Source organism: Erpetoichthys calabaricus, chromosome 5 (assembly GCF_900747795.2).
Source record: "Erpetoichthys calabaricus chromosome 5, fErpCal1.3, whole genome shotgun sequence".
NCBI classification, from domain to species: domain Eukaryota; kingdom Metazoa; phylum Chordata; class Cladistia; order Polypteriformes; family Polypteridae; genus Erpetoichthys; species Erpetoichthys calabaricus.
In genome coordinates, this window is record NC_041398.2 from 205,593,232 (window position 1) to 205,612,875 (window position 19,644).

A 19,644-nucleotide genomic window follows, 5' to 3' on the forward strand; every position below is an offset into this window, starting at 1 on the left:
CCCACTTTGTTTCAATTTAAGCTGTAAATTCTTTATTTTTATGTATGAAAAATGGCAGTTATTTCTTTTTGTTTATTTTTTTCTTTAGAAGAAGTAAATCAGTAATTTATTCCAGTAGTATTTCTGAGGCAAATAGTTTAGGTATAATAAATTGTAACTATATTGTTAATAAAATGAAAGTGTGACTGTTGGAGCTTTATAAAATGTTTTTGGTGTTGGGTGGGCAGCAGGGAGATGGTTTACTTAATGGAATTACTGTATTAGGAATGTGCAATGATTTTTAAATGAATAAACTCTGCTTTAAAAACATGAATTGGCCCGTGTTTCTAATTTTTCTTCCCCTTTGTTTTCATTTCTGTTTTTTGCACCTTGTTACTGAACGGCCATGTATGTGCATATCTTGGTTACTGCGGAAGCAGAGCGAGAACCCAGCACAGTAAGTACATACAGCATCCTGCTACCGCTCTAATTCCTATCTCATTTTGGCAGCAGATCATAAACATTCTCATTACAGAACAGTAAATGAAAGGTTCAAGCCTACTTATTGTAATATGGTCAAATCATTTTAATAGAGCCTCACGTTTATATTATGTAAAGCACATTGCTATACATAGCAAACATATGCCTTATGTAATTGAAGTCTCAAATGCTTGCCTTGTAAGTAAATTTAAAATTTTACAATATATGTAAAAGATCTGTTATATGGAAAAAAAAATTTTTTTATTATTTTTTTTTACAAATTTGGTGAAGGAGGTTGTCTGAGATACAATATTATTTACTTGATAAATTCTGTCTTACCTGAGTTAAGTCCTTAATTTTACTTAGGTATTTTACTTCAAGTGTGTGAACTATTTATAAAAAGTACATTATTTGATATAAATATATACGTACTCAAAGCATAGACATTTATGTAATGTATATTTTTACATATAACAAAATGTTTGTCTTTGATTGTATGTATGTTTGTATTAGTTGTGACTGATTAGCTTATTCAGGCTATTTAGTTGATCGAAAAGGATTGAAATTTGGCACTGAGAACCACTTTTCAAAAATAAGTAATCAATAAATAACCAGTAAAAAAACTAATGCCAGTTGACATTCTGATTGCTCAAGGCATTTAAAAATACATTTTACTTTTATTTCAAATTCTTTTAAATCCTTACCAGATACTATGTCTATTAAATGTGTTTATTGCTTTGTTTCACCCCACAGCCACATGTACACTTCCTGTTTTTTAGCTTCTTTGTTGGAATTTAATAGTTTTTGAAATGTGAATAGTTTTGAAAATTATTTTGGTCTCAACATCTTGATTTGTTTCCCAGGGTCTAAAGCTATAAAGCAACAGCACTAACCACTGTTATCACTGTAACATAGACTTTAAAATAGTATAGCTAAAACAATATATTTCTTAGTTGTTGACAACTGTAATGATGTAAACGTTTTGTTAATTTGAACATATTTTGAAACCTGCACAGTGGCACACAGTTGCTGCTGCCTCATGTGTACCATATCCTGTGTTGGAATACAGCAAATTGTCATTATCTTGTGTGTGGTTTGCATGTTCTCCCTGTGTCTTTGCACATGTTTGTGATATTGAAGCAAAACTCACAAACTCATGGTTAAACTAAGATAATTGTCAACATTAATTTTTGCCTCAGTGGTTGTCTGTTACTTTGTCCACAGCTGTTTCTTACCAGATACTGCTAGCTCAGAATTTGAATTAGATTAAGTGGGTTTGAGAATGTATGTATTTATGAATGAATATGTTCTAAGGGCCAGCCCCTTCTGTTACGATTTGGAAAGCAAAAGGTGTATGAAAAGTGTTAAAACTACTAAATTAAAGTCAGATGAGTCAAGATCATGAGTTAAGGAGTGCTGAACAGATTGGTAATGGAGGTTTTCCTAGTAAAAGGCAATTTAACAAAAAATTCTTTTTAAACAAAAAATTCTGAAAAAAGCCTGGATTTTTAGTTTAGCATGTTAAATGCAAGCCATTTGTGACCTATTTTAGAAACAGTAAAACACAAACCAAATTTCTTGATGCTTTAGAACATGCATTATCCATGCTGCATTGTTTGTATTTCCACTAAAAAGGCATGTTGTTGCATTATGTTTGTTTCACACATAGTGTGTTTTATGTTTTTTTTTCCCCAATTTTGTCAGTCATTTACTTGTTCAATTAATGGTTGTGTACACTATGTATATAATGTCTGTGTAACCTGAATTAAATGGTACAAAAAACATAAGAGGAAACAAAATGCAGTACCTATTAGTTTGGATCAAATGCAGTTTCATGTGCCACCTCCACTCACATGCATTTTGATGAGTGCACCTGTGTAATAAGCAGGGGTGTTCTGAGTTTTCAAAAGCCTCTTATACATTTTTTTATTATGTATGTGTTTACTTGTATGTGTGAGTAGAGCCGATAATAATATGGTTTATTTCCTTGTAAGATGTTGAGACCAGCACAAACCACCAGCATTATCATATTGTGGATTTGAATTTCAAAATCATAAAGGCTATTGCAAGAAAAGATTTTGCATTTCTTATGTATCAAGCTATTATAGTAATTGTCTCTAAGAAACAGAAAATTCATAAATATAATTTAACATGTTAATTGCAACAAAGTTAAATGCAAACTTGGTTGTTATTCAATACTGTCCAGATGCGTCAAATAGAGATGCACTTTTCCTGACCACATAGATATACATGAGGTCAAACAGTCTTAAAAGATGGGGCAGGAATCACTGTTGTATATCTTAACAGTCTGTGTTCTTACAGAAAAAAGGATCTCTTCATTGCTTAATATCTCCCACATGACCCAATCTCCCCTGAAGTGAAAATTCCCTTTCCAGCCTTCCCCTTTATGAGTAAAAATCACTGTGAATTTAATTAGAGCCGAAACAATCCATCAAGCTCCAGCAGTTTGGCCTTACAAAAGCTTTTTAAGGAGGCTCCACATTACAGAGCACTTGATGCCCATGTTTACCTCCAGAGGATTTAATGGAAACATCTGTCAGGTATTCATTTATCATTTGGAGTCCCACAGCTTTCACAGAACACCATGAGATCATAGAAATGCAAATGTGGTCAGTGGTGCTTGCCACATCGTCAGCAATTTTCGGTCAATAGAGAGTTTTACTGCATTGTGTCATCAGGTCGTAGAGGTATTTATTCTAAAAAAGGATAATATGATAATATCACACACACTATTGTGTTTATAAAACGGTAGTTAATCTGGATTTGCAATTATTTAGGCACCAAATGTTGATTACAGTGTTTGGAGAGGGGAAAGGGCTATTTTACTTAATTCCAAAGAAGGATATTTTAAGGTATCTTTTGCTTTGGGTAGTTTGATTTGATTTGGGAGGTAGCTGGTGTGGTTGTGGTTGGTGACCTGTTGATTTTAAAAGTGCTGTTTTCCTTCAGTTGCCTTAAATAGTATTTAGGGATTTACTGATGTTTGGTTGTTTGCTATATCCCAAAGCAATAATTTTAAATTCTGCTTCTTTTTTTTTTTTTTTTTTTTTTTTTTTTGGGAATAGTTTGTCCTGTTTTGTTTTGTCATGATGACACAAGTAGGAAACACCTTTGACACCAATATGTGCTATTCTTTTAATCATTAAAAGGAAGCAAAAAAATTAGTGAGATGTATGCAAGTAAAGTATACTACGCAGTTGTCTTTAACGTTAACCAGTTACGTACAGTATTAAATCAAACACATTATTACAAGGTCTTCATCATGATCTGATTGTTTAAATGTGCAGCATACCAAATTATTAGTTAATGGTACCAGCTCAGTGGAGCAGGAAGTGTATTATGTCTTGTTGAGGATAAATAAAGTGTCGGAACTCCTGGCCCATTTCTCAGACAGGCTTTCCATATGTCTTATGCAAAAAAAAAAGTAAACATTGCTCCCACTGGGCCACCTGGTACACACACTGCACTTATAATTCATAATTTTGCACTCGTTTACATGATATTTTGATAGCTTTTGTGTTTTCTGGAAAGAATATGCTCTTCCATCCCACCCTTCTTTGTGCATTTAGATTTTATTGACATGAAATTTTGTGATAAATATTTCATTCTTGAAATTTGCGGCCTATACGAAATTTTTACATCATGTTCAATGCTGTAGGAGTAAAAGTGTACTTTGAGATGTGGCTCTAACACAATAAAAGTGAATTGGTTATGGATTTGTCATTAAGTATTAGAAAAGTCAAAGATAATTTCAGTCTCACTGCTTAATGTTTTAATTCTAAACTAGTACAACTAAGTTGATAAAGCTAAGAATTGTACTTTAAATAGAAATTTATTTTATCACAAGCCAAATAGAGTCCCAAAAACCTTTTATCTGTAAAAATTACTGGATTTAATAATGTCTGTTTCTGGCAACGCCAATTCTAGTGCTTTTAGTTATATAGTTGTGTTCTGTAAATTGTGCCCAGTAAAACTCTGAGTAGGTGCATCTAGATGTAAATGGTGGCATGGTTCTATTGAGTGCAGTTAAATCTACTAATATACTGTTGTTAATCCATTAATAATAATTTGGATACATTTTAGTAAAAATTAATTCATTTTTTTTCTATTTAAATAAGCTGTGTGTCCATATTTATGTTCCTTTCTTTCTTTCAAATTGAGTGGAAAGCTATGCAAACAGATCTTTAATTTCTTCTAAGTGCTTATTTGAGATTTCATGGCACAATACATACTATTGGCTTTTGTTTCTTTTGGTGCATAATACATGAACAGAACTAGGGCTTTTTCATATAGCTAAAATGCTAAAGCATATCACTCTGGATTTAATGTTTAACCATGAAAAGAAAAAGTCAATAGAAAGTATCTCGTAATACTTCTAGTATTACAAACAGTTTTGTGACATACTATAGACAAACAAGATTTAGATATGTTCTGTATGCTATCCAGTTTATAGTTGATACCCTGACTAGAAGCATGCCCTTAGACTTTAAGGTTCAGGTAGGAATTGGGAATATTTGGAGGAAAGTGAAATAAACTTGAGGATAGCATACTTTCTTTGCACAGAATACATGCCAGGTGATTATCAAGCCAGTGTCTAAATGCTCTAAGGTAGCAATGGTGTCTTTTGGCACCAACATTCTGATGGAAATGTTTTCAACATTTTTTTAATATTTAGTATTATTTACAAAAGAACATTATATTGCATGTTTTCCCCATGTGTGTGAGGTTTTCCTCTCACAGTCCAAAGACATGTAGGTTAGGTAGATTGGTGATTCTAAAATTGGTCCTAGTTTGTGTGTGTGTGTTTTCACCCTGTGATGGACTTGGCAGCCTATCCAGGGTTTGTTCCTGCTTTGCACCCAATGCTAGCTGGGAAAGGCTCCAGCAGACCCTTGTGACCCTGTTCAGGACTAACCAGGTTAGAAATTGACTGATTGAATGAATGAATAAATAAAATAAAATAAATATTTAGTAAGAGAAATAACTTAGTATTGTGTGAAATTAGCTATTTTTCAGTAATTCGTTTATTGGAATTGTAGCATAGTGTTGCCTCGCAACTTCTTGGAGACTAAGTTTGAATCCTTTCTGGATTACTTCAGCTTTAGCGCTTGAATGTTGTCTCAGTATTTGCATAGCAGAATAGACTTGGAAAATGGATGGGTGATTTTTAGAGATTATGAAATTTTATGAATTTCTATGGGAAATATTCTAGACTGAGCAAATTGTTAAAGCTTCATAATATGTCACAACACACATTGTTGTGCTGATCCATGACACTGCCACTGATACTCTGTCTTCACTACGTTTGATCACTATAAAGCTGTAATTTAAACTTTGGCGGTCATAATAGTTAGTGTATATGTGCCATTAGGTACTCTCTTTTTTGAGATTTTTTACCAGTGCCATTCTGTTACATTTTACTCACAGACACCATTTGAATAGTCTGCTTTGAAGCCTTAAGCCTACATCAATGTAGCTTAAACTTTGTATGTAATGTATTGTTTTCATAGTTCATAAATACAACTTTCCACTATTTATCATTCATTGTGTTGCATTATAAAAAAAGTCTGTTCCTATTTTGCAGGGTAAAATCCTATAATGTGAATGACTGAAACTGAGGTGTTTCTTGAGGTAGATTGAAAACTCTGGTTACTGCTAGCCCTGCTATGTTTGTCTTATTGATTATTTGTTTTCATTGTAGGCTACCGTATTTGATTATTTGTTTAAAATACACACAGGCCCTAAAAATTATTTGTAAACATGAACCTGGAATTAGTTGTACCTTTTGCCTTCATTCCTTTCTTAATAATATACCTTTTCAGGAAGACATGTCCTGCTTTCAAAAAAAATATATGCAAGATATACAGCACTAAATACAGTATATAGTTGGACAGGCATCTCCTTTGGCCTTTAACTGGTTGTAAAGGGTTTTCTATGAGTTGCTTTAGATTAAATTTCATTGGGGGTCTTGTCCATTTTCATGCAAGAGCCTTCTGGCTGTTTCTTCAGCTTGGCTGGTCATGAATGAAAGACAGCTTAGTATTTGGCTGCAATTGCTATGTCCCTGAAGTAGGCAGCAGCTGACAAGAGGAGATCTAAAGTTTTGAAACGTTCTTCTTTTACTTTATTCTCCATTGAGTCAGATTTTGTCTACATTTAAAAAAAAAAAAAAAGAGAAACATAAAGAGGGATCAGAAACATGCTGCAATTTTTTTTATAAATCACACTTTTTCCCTAAAATATAGGGCTGTTGAGGAGATTAGGTTGTGTTTTGCGTTGTTCTTGGACTTAAGGGAAATAAATATACATTAAAGGTGACCTTTAGCTCGTTTGCAATTAGAAGAGCAGCTCTCCAGTAAATAAAATGGCAACCGTACTGTAAAAACACAGTGGAAATGTATTCTGGCATGGCTGTCTCCCTCTTTTGTTTTTAAATAATATTCTTTTCTAAATGAGGGTTTAGCACAGCCCAGTGAAAGGGTTTTTTTCACACAACTTATTCAGCATTGTTCTCAGCATTTAACACATCACTGAACAAATTGCCCCCTTAGATATGCTAATCTTGTGCTTAAAAGAACTCACTGTAACATGTTTTAATGCTGTAGCCTGAGGGGAGATGGGAATCTAAGGCGTGTTAAATTGTGTCATGTGACCTGAAAAACATCAAAATTGCTTGTGTTTTGTGGGTCAGTGGTTTATTTGGTGAGCAAGTTTAAATAAAGTCCTCAGCGCAGCTTGACGTGGAAACCTTGTTTCAGACTGCCTTTTTGGTGATTTCATTTGTTAGAATCCTCCCTTGCCATCTATTAAAACATCTTCTGCATTTGTTAGATTCTGATTGCTACATCTTCTGATGTATTCAGTAGTCTGTTTTTTTTTTGTATATATATATGCATAATATCAGAACAAATATTTATTTTACTATGGATATATTCTTCAAGTAATACACTTTTAATGTAGTATGTTAAATAATTTTAAATGTAAAATTACAGCACCCAACTGTGAAATATACTTGAAAAATTAATGAACACTAAGTTTTCACACTGTAGATAATCTATAGTAATGTACTGTATGTTTTCAATATGTTCATGTAAATGTGAAAGTTACTTAAGCATTCATGTGAAAGTATGATATATTTATATTTTTAGTATTGCACTGGTTGTTTTTCTCTTGTGTATTGACAGCTTTCCTTGGCTCAATAAATTCATATATAAATGTATTACTATTTAAAAGATTTAATAAGATATTTTAAGAAAATCATAACATCATAGACATATTTATCCATCAATTTATTCCAATAACAGCTGAGAACAAAGTAGGAACAAATATGATATGTGGCCCCACTCTTTCTCAGAACACACACACTCATTTATCCCCACTCTTACCTGTCCGATTTTTAGTTTCTGCCTCCACTCCACCTCACAAGCTTCTTTCACTTCCTTCTGACTCGGGCCATTAAGTGGTGGTGACTGGCTCCTTTTATAAGGCACCTGGATGGACTCCAGATGCCCAACAACCTTCTTCCGGCAGCACTTCCAGATGTGGTGGAAGTGCTGCCAAATAGGGCTCTGCAAGTACCAGGCGTACCCTGGCTTTGGCCACGGGGCCCAGCAGGGTTGAGCTTCCATGGTCATGACCCGTAACCCCAAAGGAAGCCAAGGGGGCTGCCCTCTATCATATATTTTTCACTTATTTTGGCCCTGACATAAAATGATCTAAATGTGTCCAGCAAGTGCCAGGACCATCTCCTCCCGAGGACTCTGCTACAGAATTGCATTGCCACCAGTGCAGAGCTTGCTCAGTACGGGCAGCAGGTACATGTGAGTGCATCTGCATGCACAGTGAGGCGAAGACTTTTGGACCTGTGCCAGGAAGGGCAGCAAAGAAACCAAAAAATCAAGGATAGACTGAAATTCTGCAAGGACTGGACAGCAGAAGACTGGTGCAAATTATTTTTTTCAGATGAATCCTCCTTCCGACTGTTAGGGACATCTGGAAAATCGATTGTTCTGAGAAAGAAAAGGTAAATGCTACCATGAGTCCTGTGTCGTGCCAACAGTGAAGCATCCTGAGACAATCCATGTTTTGGGGTTGCTCACAATTCTGCCCAAGAACACTGCAATAAAGAATGGTATCAAAACATGCTCCAAGAGCAACATCTCCCAACAATCCAGGTGCATTTTGGTGATGATCTGTGTATTTTCCAGTATAATGGAGGACCATGTCACAAGGCAAAAGTGATAAAGAATTGGCTCGGAGATCATAACATTGAAAGTTTGGGCCCGTGGCCTGGAAACTTCTCAGACCTTAATCCCCTGTGGTCAGTTCTCAGAAAGCAGGTGAACAAGCAGAAGCTCACAAATTGTGGTCAACTCTTAAGCAGTGAAAAGGCAAGAATAGATCACAATCTATAAGGATTTGGCACAGAAGCTGATATCTTGCATGCCAGAGCAAATTGCAGAAGTTATGAAGAAGAGTCAACACTGTAAATAGTGACTCTTTTTATATAAATTTGATGTATTTGCAAATAAAAGTCTTTGAAACTTAAAATAAGAATCTGAAAATTATGAAGCAGCAAAGTTGGCAAAACACGATTTGTCACTGCCAAAACTTTTGGCCACTACTGTACAATCACTGACCTTTTTTTTCCAAAGGTCTCCATAATAAATAAGCATTTCCTGCATGAAACAGCTCGACAGTAAAAATGCACCAATACAGAAGTAAAGTTCTCCTTTCCTATTACATTTAAATGAAGTCATGGTCAAAAATCCGCACCGGCTGATAAAGTGGGTGGATTATTTATGCAAGCTGATGCAAATGATGTATGATGCTATTTTTAATTGCACTTTTTAATCCCTCAGCGCAACAGTGAGTCTTGGCAGCTTTATGTTTAGTATTGTTTTGTATTGGTTTGAATATACACGCTAGAATAGGTTCAGGGAGGCAGCCACCTATGGCCAGTATATTAATTTAGATGAATATACTGACTCTGTGACTGGGTACATAGGAAAGTGCACTGAGGTTGTCACTATTGAGGAAAAAAAAAACATAATTATATGCGCCAACCAGAAAACATGGCTGACAGCTGATGTCCATACTCTGCTGAGAGCAAGAGGTGCTGCCTTCAGACCAGAAGATGAAGGGGCCCACAGATCAGCATGGGCTAATCTTTGAGTCTATCAGAAACATTAAATGTCACTATGCAAAGAAGATCAACAACTACTGTGACTCCAAAGATCCTAGGCGGATGTGGCACAGAATCCGGGCCTTAACAGATTATAAAATCTCACCACAAGTCAATAGCACTGATACTTGCCTCCCTGACATGCTCAATAACTTCTACACATGTTTTGAGGCTTAAAACAACACACAGGCATACGAGTCCACGACATCTCTTGAAGCACAGGTGCTCGATGTGGACCCTGCCGATGTAAAAATCCAATCAAGAGTCAATCCATGGAAAGCTGCAGAACCAGACAATGTTCCTGGGTGTGTACTTTGAATTTGTGCTGAGGAACTGGCTGATGTTTTCACAGACACATCTTTCTGAGCCAGGCTATGGTCTCCACAAGCTTCAAAAAGACCACTATTATTCCAATGACATGTCTTAATACTACCACCCTATAGCACTAACTCCTATTGTGATGAAGTGCTTCGAACGGCTGGTCAAAAGACACATCAACCTCTTCCTTCCCACCTCTCTGGACACACTGCAGTTTGCTTACTGTACAAAACACTCCACTGATGCCACCATCACTATACCTTGCTTGCTGTACAGTCTCGCCTGAACAGTAGGGATATGCATGTCAGAATGCTATTTTGTTGATTTCAGCTCTACGTTCAACATGATCATTCCCCAGCAGTTGGTGAGGAGACACTCTGATGGGCCTTGACACTCCATTGTGTAATTGGATTCTAGACTTTTTGATAGAGAGACCACAGTAAATGCGCATTGGCAGCATAACATCAAACACACCATCAAGCTGAGCATAGGCACCCACCAAGGCCGTGTGCTGAGCCCACTATTGTTCACATTGCTCACCCATGACTGCACTGCCAAGTCTGAGTCCAATGTCATTGTCAAGTTTACGGATGATACAAACCTCATCAACAACAATTTTGATACATCCTGCAGAGAGGAAGGTGAACATCTGGGGCCTCGTGTATAACGCCGTGCGTAGAACTCACACTATAACATGGCATAAGCACAAAAGCGGGAATGTGCGTACGCACAGAAAAATCCAGATGCAGGAATCTGTACGTATGCAAACTTCCACGTTCTTCCGCTACATAAATCCCGATCAGCGTGAAAAGTAACGCACGTGCATGCGCCTTCTGTCCCGCCCCAACTCCTCCCAGAATTACGCCTCTTTGAATATGCAAATCAACATAAATAGCCTTCTGTGAAAAGACAATGGGAAAAGCATGGGGGAAAATATAAGAATTTCAGCAAATACCAAGTGGAGGCAAAGGAAAACGTACTATTTGGTGGTTTAAACAGTGTTATAATCAACAAAAGGAAGTTGATCGAGTGACATAGTGTCGGAGAATCTCGAAGTCGCACAGTGCCTGAAATAAAAAAAGAAGTCACATGTCAAAGTCGCTGTGAAAAGGCGACTCGTAGCCCACTGTCGGAGTGTCATATGAAAGCTTATTAGGGTACAGACAAAAAAAATAGGCACACAGTGGGGGGAAAAAAGCACGAAATGTCAACTTTAATCTTGAAATTTCCACTTTAATCACGTAGTTAATTTTGCCATTAAAGTAGAACATCAAACTTCATGATAAAATCGTTTAATTTACTAGTTTCTTAAATCCCATCGCAACTAAAGTAGCACGTTAAATGCTTTGTTCTGTATTTGATCTTCTATGTGCTCTATGTGTGTGAATCACTACCTGCTTCTTAAACAGGCTTTCTCTTTCTCCGACAGGACACACAATCCATTACATTCGTGATATTACAGCTGTCTGAATAATTAAAATACTGAGATGTATACGTGATATCTTTTTCATGATGATCGGAATGAAAGCATGTTATTAAACATGGGAACACGGTGGCGCAGTGATTATTCATATGTGACGCAAGAGGCTTGCTGCGCCATGCGTGACCTTCAATGAAATAATTTATCACAACTGTACTGTCTCTTTCAAACGTACTAACCTCCAATTCCTGTCCTTACTTTTCTTTCTCCAAATACCCAATCGCCACACAATCAGATCTGTAATAGACGCGTAGCCATTTGTAAGCTTAGAACACAGATTCTTCAAAACTTTTAAGGAACATTGAAATATCTTCGTAGTACATGTTTAATTATTCTTTCCGTCTATCCTTCCAGTGTCTCGTCAGCACCAGCAAGAATACAACGCAATGCAGGAACAATACCTGAACTAGCTAGCGCTGCGGCACCGTGTCCTCACATGTTTAATCATTAACAATACAGATTATTTAAATGAAGTTAAAGTTTTATCTGTATACTATAAGCAACATATTTTGCTGCATTTCATCCTAAAAATGATATCGTCATCATATGTAAATACGTGCTTTATGAAGTGGTGCAGGTTGTGCAATATTATAACTGTAGTGCAAGTTTACAGTGAGGTAATTGTACTTATAAGTAAACAGTTCTACAAGGAGCACTTGATGGACTGATTGAGTGCGTTTATAGTTATTGGGATGAAACTTTGTCTAAACCGCGACGTCCATACAGGAAAGTCTCTGAAGCGTTTTGCCGTGGCAGAGGCAGCGTCTGCTTCATGCTGTATACCGATAATTCTCTTTCCAATCAGCTGCTGCTGTGATTCCCCACTCAGATACAGTGATATAAATACTCCGAGTGGTAAGTGAGAGTAATATGGAAAAAGATGATCTGCTGTGGCAACCCTTAACGGGAGCAGCTGAAAGAAGAAGATGCAGTGAGAGTAACAATGCTAAAGCAGTTATGGTATTTGGAATACTATGGCTATTCCCTGGACCATTATATTGCTGCAGGTTAATTACAATCAGATGTATTACACTAATAAACAATATGCAGTTAGTTTCAGTGTATTTATAAAGCCGCGTCAGGAATGTGGATCCAAGAAAGAAAGGGTAACTACACAGGAACAGTAGCACTGCTTTGACGCTGGGTGCCGCCAGTCTGCAAAACCGAACGGAGAAATTGCGTACACCAGGGTATGAGGTACCGTAGAAATGTGCTTGGCTTTACGCCAAGTTTAGGTTTTATACATCATGATTTGAACGTGGAAACGTTCGTACGCAACATTTCTGTGCGTACGCACCATTTATACATGAGGCCCCAGGTGAGGGGGTGTAGTAAAAATAATCTTTCTAAATGTTAATAAGACAAAAGAGATGCTTGTTGATTTCATAAGAACACTGGCTGGCTATTCCCCACAGTTCATCAATGCCTCAGTTGCGGAGAGAGTCAGAAGCAACAAGTTTCTTGGTGTGAGTATTTCTGATGACCTCTCCTGGACAATCAACACCAACTATTTTGTCAAGAAGGCACAACAATGCCTTTTTTTTTCCTGTGGAGACTGAAGCGACTTGGTTTACCACAACCCATTCTTATCACATTTTACAGATGAACTGTGGAGAGTGTCCTGACAAACTGTATCACTGTGTGGTTTGGGAAATGCAAAGCCCATAACTGCAAAATTCTGCAGCGTGTAGTGAGGACAGCTGAGAGGATCATAGGGGTCTCCCTCTCCTCGATCCGGGACATTTTTCAGACACACTGTCTGCATAGAGCTTCCACCGTCGTGGAAGATGTTTCTCACCTGTTACACATACTGTTCTACCTGACAGCAGGAGGTCAAAGATACCACAGCATTAGGACCAGCCCAGCCAGGTCCTATAACCACTTCTTTCCCCAGGCTGTCAGACTTCTGGACACCTGCATGTTACCCAGTACCATATCCCTATAACATACTCCAATTATGTACTGTCACTTTATACTCTGCACTTAAGTATGGATATTGAGCATTGTTCAAGCTGTTTTTTATGTTGTATTGTTGCACTGACTTTGGTAATGTTATGCTGTATGTTGAATGAATGTTTTTCTGCCTATGCACCGGGGTGTAATGTTGCAGGTCTGCGTTCTGCTACCAGGTCCCACCTGGTGCCTCTTCAACCTGCCACCACCGATAGTCCTGACCGGGATGAGCTGAGTAGATGAGGACAAACATACTGAGCAAGAGAATGGTGAAAATTCCTCAAGTGCATTATTAAAATAAACAAACCAAAATAAGTGTCCAAAAAGTGCAGTGCTGAAAAATTCAATAAATAAATAAATCCATAAAATGTCAGTAACGGTGGAGGTTTAAATTTATTCCAAATATCCATAAAACAAGGTTAAAAACACAGGCAGGAAACCATCTTTAAAAACACTGAACCTCTGTGCCCCTTTAAAACTGACTTCTCCTCCTGTCATCCCTTTCTGGATTTGGCAGACCAAGGAGGAGTTCCCAAGGACAACCGTTTTTCTTCTGGTCCATGTTCCCGTGGCCAATCCTACAGCGTCTGCAGTGAGTCACTGTGCCCTGATACGCACCCACCGCTGCCTTTCCTTGCTCTACCCGGCGAAAGCTTGCTCTGTCCTCTCACTGCTGCTGATCCGTTGGCTTTTCCCAACGAAAGTACACTCCTGAGCATAATGGTCACTCCTGTGTGCTGGCCTCACACTTCTCCTTGGGACTACAGACCTTTCCACCTGCTTCATTTCTTTGCACTGACTCTCTCACACTCCTGCCTCTCTTGTACTTTTCTTTTAATCTCTATGCTCTCGTTTTTTTTCATCCTGTTTTCTGATCTTGCGCTCCCCTTTATATATGCTGGGAAGCAGTTGCAGGTATGATTGACCGATTTCCTCCCTGGGCTGATAATGAGATAATCAGACCGTGTGGAAGTGCCAGCAAGGCAATGCATGGCCGCCCAGCCGCTTTGCACCAACCTGGAGATGAGCTATCTTCTCCGCAAATCTCTCACACCTGCTCCACTCCTCAGTCCGAATGTGTTCATTACCAATTAATTAAAAACTGCCAGTTTTTCTGAGCCGTGAATAAACCTCCTCCCTTAAGCCACAAGTTGCACAGGAAGGCTCTGTGTCTTTACCAACCTAGTGCAACTGGTGGCCCACGTCTGTGGCTCAGCCCTATCACTGCACTAAAACCAATAAAAGCACTAAAATCAACCCTTCTTAAAACCAATCCTTCGTAAAACTAGGACATTATCAAAATAAGACTTTTTTAAATGACACTGACAACAAACAATAAATAAGTGTCCATTAAAAACTTCAAAATTCTTAAAACATCCTCTTCTGGCTTGGGTCCGTGGGTTCTTTAAAACAGTCAGACACCTACCCACCTTGCTGCTCTGTCTCCAGATCTTCAGTCTCCATCACCAGCTCATCCCACTGCTACCACCATTTGTGGCAATGAGGTTCGGCTCCATGCTGCCACTCTTGTGTGGGAGCCTCTTGAACACAACACCATTGATAATATAACCGGATGTGCATGGCAGATGAGGACAAAACACATATAAAGCAAGGGGGGATGGTGCAAAGATGATTAGTGCTTTTATTATTGTTTGGGTTTGGTGCAGTGTAGAGCCACGCCATGGCCCTGTTCCACTAGTCGCACTAGGTTAGGTGAGTCATGGAGCCTTCCCATATCACTGGCGGCTTTAAGGGGGGATGTGTGTGATAAAGTGAGGTCCGAAGCTGGTTGGCGTGTTTTAAATAAATAATTCCCACAATCACATCTTTATGTGGGGGTGTGGTAGTGTTTCAGGAGTGGATGGCCCTGCACTTAGTGCACAGATGCAGGATCGCCCCTAGCCCTAATTGGTACCAGGAGCTGATGACTGCCGCAGTTGTGCCACGTCCCAGTTTTTATAAAGGAAGTGCAAGAGCTTGACCATGGAAGAAAAAAAAAAAAAAAACAAAGGAAGCGGAGGTTAAAGGACAGAAGGAGAAGCAGGCAGGGGAGAGAAAGAGAAAGAAAACAAACTGGTGCAGAGAATGGAAGCAGGTGGATGGGAGTAGAGCCCCAAGGAGAAGTGTGTGGCCATCACTCAGGAGGGGGCTTTGTGTTGCTCCTTTTGATCGACTTGGGAGCAGAAGCGACCATTACACTCTGGAGGTGCTCTCACTGAGTGCTGCCAGTGGCAGCGGTGGGAGAGAGGATTGTCAGGGCTTGGTGGTTGGCCATGGGATTGCCAGCGGGAAATTGGTTGAGATGGGTGTCTGTACCTGTTGGACGACATCTCTCTGTACTGCCAGATCCAAATAGGATAAGCCGGAAAGATGTCAGTTTTAAAGGAAGGCATCAAGCCTTGTGGGTTTTAAATGAGTTTCCTGTACTGTTTTTGTTTAACCTTGTTTTTGGTGGATTTTCTATTTATTGGTTTTTAACCTCCAATGCATGTGACCCGCAAGTGTCGGGTTCAAGAGACTCCCAGACAAGAATGGGAGCATGGAGCTGGCACGCACCGTCACGCAGGGACTATAAGGAACGAAGTTTCATTCAACTCTATACTATGTATGTGGATTAATGACAATAAAAGTTGAGTTAGTTTGTTTAATGCCATTTTGTGTATTTTTATTGTTATATATAATTGTGTTTATGGAGCCGTTTTATATACAGCATATTGCTTTTGTGACACACATTTAAATGATTGAGCCCCAAGATTACTACATATTGCAATGTTTAATTTATGCTATCTGCAAGAGAAGGCAATCATAAAATTCTTTGTTATGTAACACTAAACTTTCAGAAAAAAGAAACACATAAATTATAATTACATATGTGTTTGATTCCCAAAATTAAAAAAAGCCATCTACTTAAGGAGTCAAAAATGAATGTGCATAAAATTTCCTTCTCACAGAGAGTTAACAGATTTGTCTTTTGCAATAATTAGTAGAAGTGATGTCACTATATGCAGTCATAATGTAATTTAGGTGAATTGGCTAAAAGCCTTATTACACCATGGGAAAGGGTAAAGGAGCTACTAGAATGAGGATATGCATCTGTCCCTGAAAAAGTCCCCAGGATTTCAGATATATACACACACACTCAGATTTCACATTTTTCCTACCGATTACCTGTTTCAATTCAAAAGGATAGTTTCCAGTAAAATTGTGTTTTACAACAACCATCAACAAAAGCCAAGGTTATTCACTAAGAAAATCAGGAACTGCTCTACTGCAAGAATGTTTTACTCCTGTGCAATTGTATATAGTATGTAAACCGCTCCAGTGACCTAATACTATTATTATTTCTTATTATTTGACTGACACCTTTTTGAGATTCAATTGGAAACATTTCATGTGTCTAATTGGTGCACAAGTTAGCGAAGTGACTTGCTCATGGCTAGACTGTGTCAGTAACAGGATTTGAACCATCAACCTCAGGGTTATAACACCAATAAAACTGCTTCAGTTCTTTTTCTCCATCACTTTACTTATCTTTCCTCAGTTTTTAACTGCATGAATTGATTTATTTGAATAATGATTGCTCAATATTGACTGATGAAAGAACTTAAAACACCTTGATTTTCATTCATTTATATAAAGCTGGATGATTTTTTAAATGCATGAAGAACCATAAATGTTTCTGTTTGAATTTATTATGGAAACTCAATTTGAGGGAGATGAAAGACATATACTTGTATAATTTCCAAAAACAAAAAAAGTAGTTTATATGAGCTTGTGTATTGTCTGTTTGAAAAAGCCTTGCTGACAAATCTCATAATGCTTATGTTTATTTTCTTCCTTGTTAGAGCAATTCATTGTTGGTACCGGAGAGTTTGCGAGCCTCAGATAAACGTCGAAATGGACCAGAATTTTCAAATGATCTGAAAAAAAGAAAAGTTGATGATAAGGACTCAAGCCACTATGTAAGCAAGTTAGCTTGTGTGTGTACAATGTTTGTGAATCTGCACTTACAAACTAAAAAGTACTACTTGAGCATTATTTTTTGACATGTCTTATTTTTTCCTTAGATTTCATAGAAGTTAAATATATAATACATTTTATGAAATCCTGATACTAAGTAAACATCTCTCCCTTTTCAGTGTGACTCTGTTGTATCCTCATACTGCATATGTGCATACTGTGAATGCTTCGTATCTGCATTGTTAGAGAGTTAACCAGGATAAGTCAGTTAGCTTTGCTCAAGTGATAGAAAATGTAAGGTAAATACTAACAGGCATTTGTTTACATTTAGTCACATACATTTGTTTCCAGTTAATCATACAACTACTAGCAGCATATAAAACAAAAGATCTATCAGATTTATTGACAGCACTGGGGCATGCTCATTTTTATACCTACTGTAAGATTATTTATGACCATTGTCATGAACACATGGTTATACTTTTCATGGCGTGTTTACAGTGTGCTCCTGATAATTATAATAGCTAAACTACTTTCTTAAACTGTTGAGTCAAACTGAAGACCTACAGAAGTTATCACCCAAGCTCAAAAAAAGATGACTAGCAACTATTAAAGTGCTGGTGAAAATGAAATCAGTGTGTAATTATTAAGCTTTGCATGATTTTGAGGGTGTTAATGTTTACGTTTCTGTTTATTTCACTCATTTGATTTTTCCACCCCATACTCCAACTTAGTAGACAAGTAGTAGGGCAGAGCATTTACAGTAGATCATTTAGTTTCAAGTGAGACTGATGTTTAAGTTCTTGCCTTTGATTCACAGAGTGACCATTTGCACATTATTTGTAAATATTTAGTATTAATCATTTGAATCAATTGTGTTTACTTACAGGAAAGCGATGGAGATAAAAGTGATGATAACTTGGTGGTTGATGTTTCTAATGAGGTTAGTTACCTCTATATCTTGATTTCTGTGAAAACCTGTCTCGACTTAAGTATGATTTTACATTTTCTTGATGTACTAATTGAACATACAGTAGTATGTTTAGGTGATGAAGTTTTTAAGGATGAGAGTCTTTCCTGTATTCTAATCGAAGTTTGTTATTTAGTTTTTGCCCCCTACATTAAATATATTTGTGGTGGGGGACTTGTGAGATAACCTTCACTTAGATATTAATTTAATTTTCATATACACTGGGAGAAATTCAAGAGCCATTTTTTTCTTTTTGTAAGCTGAAGTGCCCAGTTCATCCTTCATTTACACAACTATGTTAAATGTTGATGCATAATTTTTAGTTTTATTACTCTTTACTCAATGTTTATTTTTCTTTAAAGAAAACAAAAATTGCAGCGATGCATGTTTTGCAGTTGCAAGCCGTTAAAGGTCACTTGTTTATACAAAATAATATTTGCTGCCCAGTGAGTCATTTTGCTCAAAGCAGCAGGTCTTTAGCAGCATATACAGTGAATTACTAGAAAATTCTCATGTCTGATTAGATGTGCTGTAATGATCTTTAACTTTGAAGTTGGAAAGCATTAGTGAATTGATTGTTGTATCCTTTATGAAACTGTGAGAGGTATAAACCATTATTACAATTAAGACTGACTCATGTTGCCTGTTAGAAGATCAGATTTTGCAGGTCTGGTATATTTTCAGGTTAAGAATAGTTTAAAAGAAAAAATATAAAAGTATGAGAGTACATTCTCATTCAGACTTAGTCACCATACTGATTTAAATCGTCATGCAGTAAGAAACTGAAAATGACTTTTTACTGTAATTGTATTTGTTTAGTGTACAACTGTACACTGTAATATGCATTATAAAGTAGGTAAATGTTGTAATTGTGCACTGAATATCCTATTTGAGGTCCCTGAGAGCCAGAGACAGGGGGCCATTTCATCAAAGTCTCCCTCTCTCTCACACGCTTACGCATGGGCGCACACACACACACTTGCATTTTGTATTCACCAAATAGCCTAATTACTACATGTTTTGGTGATGTGGGAGGAAACCTGCAGTTCCTAGAGCAAAACTCACACAGAGACATAGGGAAGACATGCACTTGTACATAGTTCACATCCAGGCATGGGATTTAAACCTAGGATACACAGAGTACTTCTCATTCCACCCTGGTATAATTGTGCTGTTTTAAATATAAAAAGGCAATAATAAACAAATGATTATGTAGTTTTGTTGAATATTGAAATACTAAGTATTAAGTCACCTTGCCAGATGAAAACATAATGTAATAGACCAGTATTTATTGCAGCA

General features: G+C 37.3%; 1 protein-coding gene across 4 annotated transcripts in view; it reads left to right on the forward strand.

The window, feature by feature from the left end:
• LOC114652190 (transducin-like enhancer protein 1) overlaps positions 1 to 19,644 on the forward strand; it is a 129,619-nt gene that overhangs the window by 76,636 nt on the left and 33,339 nt on the right. For all 4 annotated transcript variants that reach the window (XM_051928052.1, XM_051928053.1, XM_028802433.2 and 1 more), the window contains 3 exons: positions 420 to 436; positions 17,261 to 17,377; positions 18,265 to 18,318. In XM_051928052.1, coding sequence (XP_051784012.1) covers positions 420 to 436; positions 17,261 to 17,377; positions 18,265 to 18,318 — 188 coding nt within the window. The remainder of the gene's footprint in view (positions 1 to 419; positions 437 to 17,260; positions 17,378 to 18,264; positions 18,319 to 19,644) is intronic.